This window comes from Nothoprocta perdicaria, unplaced genomic scaffold (assembly GCF_003342845.1).
Source record: "Nothoprocta perdicaria isolate Ctin4 unplaced genomic scaffold, notPer1 scaffold_318, whole genome shotgun sequence".
NCBI classification, from domain to species: Eukaryota; Metazoa; Chordata; class Aves; order Tinamiformes; family Tinamidae; genus Nothoprocta; species Nothoprocta perdicaria.
This window is the reverse complement of record NW_020455553.1, coordinates 13,776-22,698: the sequence shown is the minus strand read 5'-3', so window position 1 is coordinate 22,698 and position 8,923 is coordinate 13,776. Positions and strand designations below refer to the sequence as shown.

At 43.0% G+C, this 8,923-nt stretch overlaps 1 protein-coding gene across 1 annotated transcript; it reads right to left on the bottom strand.

The window, feature by feature from the left end:
- Nucleotides 1-233: 233 nt before the first annotated feature.
- LOC112950394 (torsin-1A-interacting protein 1-like) lies at nt 234-8,499 on the bottom strand. The gene is made up of 6 exons (XM_026042911.1): nt 8,337-8,499; nt 7,973-8,044; nt 4,930-5,049; nt 4,420-4,476; nt 2,731-2,790; nt 234-1,764 (listed from the first exon to the last, which is right to left on the bottom strand). The coding sequence occupies exons 1-6, from the start codon at nt 8,497-8,499 to the stop codon at nt 959-961; spliced, it is 1,278 nt and encodes a 425-aa protein (XP_025898696.1). The 3' UTR covers nt 234-958.
- Nucleotides 8,500-8,923: the final 424 nt, after the last annotated feature.

Sequence of the window (8,923 nt, the reverse complement as noted above, 5' to 3'; positions counted from 1 at the left end):
GAAAAGGGTTGTTTTGTTTTATAGGATATGATTACCACAAATAAATAAATCCTCTTGATGCAAAAATAGTCATCTTACTAAAGTGAGAAATAACCTCCGTCTCCCTAAATTTTTCTTTGTGGAAAGGGGATGCAACAAGGCTTCAGCACRCACACACACACACACACACACACACACACACACACGGCTAACATTTATCATTTTTTCCTCCAAGTTAAGATTTAAAAAACTTGACAAAGAAAATTCCTGGCAGCAACAAGACAGAGGCGCTGAGGGATTATTTGGCTAATGTCTACTACTGGTATCAGGCAATCCTTTGTACTTCAGCTTTTCTCAGTCTCCAAAACTGCTTGGGACAGGCTCATTTAAGGAAAAAAAAGTCCTTGCTGAAAGGTTCTGTACAGATCACAGATTTCTTGGGCAATTTTGCCTTTTCTAAAAGTCTCCAGAGACAGCTATCAGCTATGTTGTGGTCAGCTGGCCAAGAAAAASCTTGTGCTTGAACTCCTACTACTTTACCATCATTTTCAATTCATTAAATGTCCTARACAGCAAAGAAACCAACTCTGTCAGATGAAGTCAAGCTTTTTCACTCCATTACCTTGTCATATTCAATACTGGCATGTACCACCACTAGAAGAGATCCTCAGGGCAAAGTCAGATGGCTTTTCAGGCAGAAGAATCATTTGCAGCAGGGKACTCCTATTTCAACTCCAGGTGCTCAGCCTGGAAATGTTACCAAATGCAACTTACCAAGAACTATGCTCCTTTCTCACATTATGCAGTTTAGAAAGTCCCCATTGCTTTAGCAGAAACAAAAGTGATGGTTGGATAGATTTTCTTGTATAGAGAGGGCTATGTGTTGCCTGAGCTCAGCAGCTGTAGGAAGCTCTGYCCCGTTCAGCCACTACAACACACGTTTTCTGTCCTCCTCGTTTCCTGACCCTCCTTCAACAACTTACGCGCATCCTTCCACAGGGAGGCCCTTTTCAGGCCAAACAGGCAAGACAAGGTGAGATATCCGGCTCCAAAGTCCGCTCAGTTTATCTGTGTCCATGTTCTTATAAGAACTTGGAGCATCTGAAGTAGTGAACTTGCTCCAGAGGAAATCTCGTACTTTCTCCTCAACTTCTTGCAGGCTCAGGCTCTTTCTCAGAGACTGTTCATCCAGGAGAACTGTCAGCAGAAGAGCCACGTCCTTAAACGCCGCATTTTCATGGTCACAGTACTTGTAAAAGATTAAGGTGGAGCCYGCAGGCAGTAACTCTAATCGATGCACTACTGCTACCTTCTTGCCTCCTTTGAATCCAGAGCTGAGCTCATCATCTACCTCCAACTTAACAACATCGCTGTCCAGTACAGCTTTGTCTGCCCCGTTAATTTTGATTGCGGTAGCATTCTGAGAGAAGGCCAAAGCATCTGCAATCTCATTACTTAGGCACGTTAGAGCCTTCTCAGCTTCTTGGCCAGCTGTGAGCAGCAGAACAGCCGGCTCCAAATGAAGATGGGAAGCATTGAGGTGTTTCTCAAGGAACACGTGTGTTCTCTTCCATAAATAGGGATCCTGACTTTGGTAAGTATTTTTGATTTTCTTCATCTGGGCCCGAAACGCTTGGAGAATTTGAATATCTCTACTTGACAAAGCTGTGTCTAGAAACCTGGGCATTGCACTCCACAGGGCCCAAAACAACGGGATACTAATTAACGGAATAAGCAGTAACAAAGGCCAGACTTTGTGAAATCCACTCTGCAATCCACCAGTGCCTATAGAAAGGAGGATCAAACAGGGAGAAAAAAAAAGAAGTGTTTTTAAAATGAATCACACAACAACAAGCAAGAGCAAAAAAAGACAAATCAGAGGTTGTCAATTGAACTCATCTTACTACCATGAGCTATCAGTATAGTAGCTAAATACAGAAGATATTCTAATTAAAAAACCAAAAGCTTTCAGCTTCTTTATTAACATAGAGAAGTGATAGCATTAAAAAGTAAATATTTCTRCAAATGACAAAATAATTGCACATTTTTCTGTAACGGTTCATCTGAAATTTTATCAGTATCTACCCTTTATTAAATCAAACACAAACTAACACCTTAAAACGGTTCTGAAAAAGGTCAGGTAGGTTTGCACATTTCAGCTGGGAAGAAGCAGACCAATATAAAACCTGGCATGACCAGAATGGTTTATGTGGTGCTATTTCTTCTCCCTATCCCATTAAGTATATGAAAATGTTTTCTGCACCAGTATTTGCATTTTAAATGCTGGAGGTCAACACTACACATGGTTTGATTTTATATTTGAACAATTAAATTAACACTCATTTGACCTACTTTGAGGTCTAAGTACCAATTCTGTTACCAGCAATTTCAGTGGCAAAACACTAATAATTTTCCTGGAAACAGAGGAAAAAACAAATCTTACACTTTTTTTTTTTTTTATCCTAACCTATAGCAGAACAGCAAAACAGCTGTTAGATAAGAATAGCACTAGGCCTGCCTCAATTTTAATCTTGCTGCAAATTTGTAAGCACTGCATATGGAAGACCTGAACTCATGTAGAAGCATTACTTATTTCCTTAGTGCTGATAACACACACCGTGGGGAACAAATCCTGCTTAGGCAGGGACCTTCAGTTTAACACTAACTACCAAGAAATCTAGTACTTGGACAGGCAAGAAAATGGTTAAAGATAACACAAACATAAAACAGAAGTGAAAGCAGAAGTCTTACTTTTGGCTGAATGCTGTGGCTGCTTCCCTAYGCTGGGCAAATCTTGAGATTTAATTCTGTCTGTTAAAAGATTAAGAGAGGAAAATGACAGTAATATATAAGAGTTCTAATCAACGCACCAGCAGAGAGTTTAACATGATATTGAAATCACAGAACTCCTTTACTTTACACTTGGTAATAGCTCAGTTTAGTTTAGTAGCTTAGCTCAGGCAGGCTTTTACATACTAAACTCTACAAAAACTCTATTAAATTCTACAACTGATCACAGATTGCCCCTTAATGATTTTTAACTCTTCAAGAGTTACACAAGTGAAAACTGAGGTCCAAGATGACAGCCTGGCAAAAGGTGGGCAACTTGCATRTTTTTCTACACAGGAGTACCCCTGACTGATTAAGGTCTTCAATTTTGTTCAAGAAATTGGACGGCGGAMAATGGAAGCTCACATGATGCATATTTTAGGAAAATAGCACTATGAAAGATTTAAGTAGCAAAAGCACCATGTTATTTTAAAGGCACAGTCTCATATCTCCTTTCCAGCCAGCTGGGGATCAGACGCCTGTTTTATTGGCAGTCAGTCTACTGGGATGAATTGTGCTTTTACAGCAAAATACAAACCTCCAACTGAAAATATATTCTTGGGCTATTTATTTAAATGGGGTCAGACAGCAAGATAGTAGAGACATTATCCCTAAGAAAAGTTGTGAACAGCTTTCCCTATCCCAAGAGACCTGTATGMATACATATAGTGGAATTATTGGTCAGGATATTTTCCACGTTTAGTTGGTCAATTAAAAAACACACAAGAACTACAGCAAATAGCTCAACAGTGAAGGCACTTTATTAAAATTTAGACCAAAGAGGATGTTGTCAATGATATTATCAAGAATAAACYGACAATCACGCCCTGTAGCAATTATTTCAACACCAAAATAAATCTACAGCCTTGTTTCTGTATGAATATAGTCACTCAGGTGCTAAAAGCAGCTCTGGTTTAAAGCCAGAGCTTAACTGACTGAATAGAACTACTCCACTTCCCATTTTTTYCCCTTGATAGAGCACAGATATTGAACTTCTAACTAGCTAATCTCAAGTAAATGTTCTAATAACTAACAGATTAGCATCTGTGGTATTTTGCCTGTTTAGAGGCACTAGTTTTCGCAATTCCGAAAAAATCAGTAATTCACACAAAGTAAATAAAATATTTCAACAAATGGTCTCATGGAGATCCTGCTCTGTCTACAAATCATTGCCTACTTGGAACACAAGCTCCTTATAGACCAAACAAGTCTTACTGAACTCCAACGTGGCACTTTTGTAGACACACTAAAACTTACAAATTAAAGCAACTTTCCAAATTCTTCACTCAGCCATATAACTCATCCCTAACTACCATGCCTCAAAAAAGGAAGGAAAAAAGTGGACTCTTTTCTGTTGGGTCTGCAAGGTGAGCAACTTCATAGGAGGATCTGGCTTTATATACACTGGTGTCTCCATCTCACCTATTCATCTATTTGGGTCTGCTTCCCTGGTCTATCTGTCTATCTCCAACTTCTCGAGCGAAGTGCTGTAAGGCACAAGAAAAATGCAAGCACAGGAAAGGAAAAGTACCTTTTAACCTGGCTTTTTTTTTATTAGCTCACTTTTCATTTAGGGGCAGACAAAGATTAAGTGTTTGCTTTTCCACTTACTTTGTAATGTAGGCAAGTGGTGCTCTTTCTTTTTCTCAATGAAGTCAGCACTGCTTTCTGAAATCAGAGCAAAAACAGAGTTAGAAAAAGACAGACAAGCCATAAACGTGTTTAGCTCTTTCTGCGAATTCTTCAGAAGATTGTCAGAGAAATAGTCACAGCTACCTTAACTACCAAACCAAATCTGCTTCATACAACAGTTTCAGACTCCTTTGCAGACAGAAGACTTAACAAGCATTAGTGTTTCTTCCCCTTTTTAAAGGCAATAAATTAAAATACAAAGAATGAGGAATTAGCAGCATTGACACTGAATTCTCTTTAGAAGYACCACATTTGTTACTTTCAAAACTAAAAACTGAGCCGAGAGACATAACTTTTATTATAAAGTCTCATTCAGATTTTCTTTCCTTTAGATCAAGATACACAAGCCAAAACCCAAGCCAAATCCGCACCAAGTGAAGACAAATCAYACTATCATAAAAAAAGGTATCAAAGGTAACCTGTTGTTACCTTTTAACAGTGTATCAGTGTCTGACTGATGCCCTAATGGTTTTTCAGGTTCATCGCTGTCATCAATCTCTGTCTTCTCCTTTTTTGTTTGCTCTGGAAGGAAGGAAGCTGAAGGACTATCTGAGGAGATAAAAAGAATTAGTATAGTCAGTATAAAAGGATTTGTTCAGTATAAAAGGATTTGAACAGTATTTGCTGTCAATAACAACTAAAGGACCAGAACACTGTTTAGGACACTTATGAACTAAACCAAGGGTTTTCAAGTTATAATCTCCCAAGGGTCACCGTGGGGATTAGCCCTCAAAAGTGACTATAAAATGAAAGGTTAAAGGAAAATCAAGTCCGCTACAAATAATACCTTTAGTTTGCTTCCCAAATTATGCAGTCATTTAGACCCTAAAACTCATCTTAGTTCACGTTACTATCTAGAAAGAATAAAGTCCAGAAAGCTAACAGGAGCTTCAGAGCAAAGGTCGGGGCTGAAAAGCCMGTCAGAAGTGGAGAATCACGAGAAAAGGTTTGAGAGGATAAAGTGCAACCATACGGCTGCCCAGATTCATGGAGCRGGGGGGAAGCAACAAGAAGTCCAGGTATGTGATAAAAGCTGTAGCACAATTGCGGAACAGACGTCATGACAGAACGATCAAGCTGAGGGCATGAACAGAAGAAAGTCCAAACAGAAGAAGACAATCGATAACGCTTTTTCTGTGATACCCACACTGGGCACTTTTTGTATTCCTTAACAGTACAGGGTTCTCCTGTAGCTTAAAATGTTCCTATAGCTCTTATACTACACACATGAAAAACAACACTCATCTTGCCACCTAGTGTTTATTATTTTCCCTCAAGAAAATAAAACAATCTGATTAGAAAATGTTCTGGCACCTTTGGCATGCCAGTGGTTACGAAGCACACAAAGAAAAAAAAAAGAAACAAAATGTTTTAACTTACTGTTTTACCTGTGGCTTAGCTTAACTGCAAGTTCTTAAGGGGGATACTGTATTTTCAAAGATATTCCAAACAACTGGATAGCAACTGTAATTTCTTAATAAGTCAAGGAAAAAAAAATACTAACCCATTTACTCAATTTTCAAGAATGCCAAATAATACAGCCATATTCCAGAACACACAGAGGTTYTGCAAGAATATTTCACTAGTGGTGTTAGCTGGTAATCGGAGGTTGAAAAGATGTATGCATCTAGAGAGAGCTACTCCTGCACTCCACACTAATTCCTGCCCCCCTTTCTGCATCAGTCAGTACTCTGCACCTCCCAAAGAAAGTCTTTGCAAGCAGGAAAGATGTAAACAAACTCAACTTTATTTCACACGTGAAATCAGGCTGTTAATCAGCAATTTTTATTTCATTTACTAACAGCAGATATCTCCAGCAGAGAGGAAGACTGTTAGTGCAGCAGCCTGCCTGCATGGCACCCTTTCCAGGGAAAAATAAACTCTCTGCTCATGAACTTTACCTTTCAAAAACAAACACTGCAGTTACAAGACCTTCAGCCTGCCACCAAAAGTATTATTCCTCCTCCCAATGAACTACAGAATTTATTAATCCACCTTAAATCTACCTGCCACCTCCCTTCCACACAGGCATCTGTCAAGAGAGAATGATTTATCCCCGTTTCATATCCCAGTTTAATCAAAGGGACTAGAAAACCATGAAATACTAAAAGGTCAATAAACCAAAATACAAAGCTGCTGTTTTAACTTAGAGCTGCACGCTCTTGAAGTCCAGTACAGCCCTAGCCTTATTGGTTCAGTCTTCTTCCAACACCAAGATGAGACTGCATGCAACATGTATGAACTTATATTCCATTCCACTATAGATTGCATAAATTCAAGAGCCAAAAACATCTAGCTCACGCCTTTCACATATAGAGTCACAATCCTGTCAGAACAGAGATTTCTCGTGCATTTTCTACCATCTAGAAGCTGCCTCACTTGTGACATGGTTTTTTAACATGGTTCTTTAAACTTTGGAAGCAAACTTCCTAATTCATATTTAAACCTCAAAGCAGGAGTTGGAAATGAGGTTTTCAAGTTGTGGTTTGTTTTTTACATTCTGTTCTCAGGAAAGAATACACACAAAGAAACTGAAAGCCCTTGCAAAAATCCCCAGTCTCATTGCTCTTCCTTAAATTCTCCAGGGAAAAAAATAAAAAAGTACTGTTATACTTCAATAAAAGGACTGTGAGAAAAGTCATTCTTCTGTTCCTTCACTTCTGTATAAGGCAATAAGGTCTCTTAACATTCTATCTTTACACCTATTGTCAATATAATAGAATTTCACGGACCATACCTGGCAAAACTTCGTTGGTTAAAATTCTGGCATCTCTCTCAACCCCCTCATTTTTTAGTATGACAGAAGAAGAAAAAACACTCTAATACACCTCATGAGACAGCCCAGAAACGTTTATCATAACAAGCATGTTAGGGCTACGGCAGCCTTCACTTGGGGGCAACTGCTTCCCACAACAATACAACAACAGTACAGTTTTATGAACTAACTAGTTGTGATAATTCCTGTTTTCACATAGGCTGCTATTGATATCTTACTTTCCCCCCCTAAAATATACACATCTTCTTCCTTTCTTCCTCAAGGAGAGATTCTTTTACATCTCCTGGAAGTTTTAAAACCGAAGCATGATGCTCTTGCTTACCCATATCAGCAAAGCCTAACCACAATACTGTGTACTATAGGCCATACACTGTAGCTGTAACAGGAGCTCTGTCAGAATTAGGCCAGTCCACCCGTCTGGGAAGCACCAAACTCTGCTTAACACAAYGGAAACCAAGAGACAGAAAAAGGAAGGAAATGAAGGCGACTTGCTTGCGCATTACTGATGGAATGACAAATTTCTAAATCTGGAGTTGCACGGCTGGGTTGGGTCAAGATGAGCAAATGTGCCTAAACCCAATAAACTTGGTTGGGTTTCCCCCCCCCCTTTTTTTTTTTTCCACCTCCCCCCCCAGCATCCTCACAAGGCAGCGCAGTGCCGGCAACAGCTTCTCCAGGTGGGAAACCGGAGCTCACCTGACAGCTTGGGTGCTCTCCTGATGGGGGGCCGAACCAAGGAGTCAGGGCTTCCAAAGGAAAGCTCATTCACTAAAACGGAAGAGAAATCACACGAGGGACRACAAGAAGCTTAATAACAACAATAACAACAGAAGAGTAAAGGTGCAAGAAACTAAAAGCAGGTGATATTCCCCGGGGAGCCAGGCCRCTGCGGGCGGCCTCGCCTTGCCCGTCAGCTGCCCCGGTGGCAGCGGCCCCGGCCCGCCGCCCTTCCCGCGGTGACCGTTTCCCCCGGCCGTTAACGGCGCCGTTTGCCGCCCCTAACGCGCCTGCTCCCGACGGGAGGCAGCGCCCGCGCGCCCAGCCGCGGGCTCCATCTCACTCTGCGGGGCGCTGCTCATCCGCTCGCGCCGCCCTTCCTGCTCGGCGTCGCCGGCAGCGGCTCCCGCCTCGGCCCACAGCGGCATCGAGAGCCGCGAGCTCCTCAGCCGCCGCTTCAGCCCGGCGGCGTCCGGCGCCGCCGGGCCCTCGCTGCCGCCCACCATGCTCCCCGCTGCCGCCGCCTCCCTCCCTCCCGCCACGGAGGCCGCCGCGCCCGGCGCCGACTGAAGCTGCCGCCTTCCCGCGGCGGGGGCGGCACCGCGCACCTCACTTCCCGCCGCGTTTCCGCCGCGCCGCCATGGCGCGCAGCCGCCGCGTCACGTGGTGCCGCGGCCCCTGCCCGCCGCCATGGCGGCCCCGTGCTCCTTCCCGCCGCCGCTGAGGGAGGGAGCGGGCTCGTCCGCGGCGCGGCCGCCCCCCGGCCCAAGGGCTGGGCGGCGGCCCCGGTGCCCGAGGCTGCCCTCAGTGAAGGAGATGCGGGAGGGCCCCGCGGGGTGGGGGCGCCCCTGTGGGGGTATCCGCGGTGGGGATGTGCGCGCCCTGTTGCAGCCCTGCTGCGTGTCTGCGCTGGGGGGTCTGCCCGGGCAT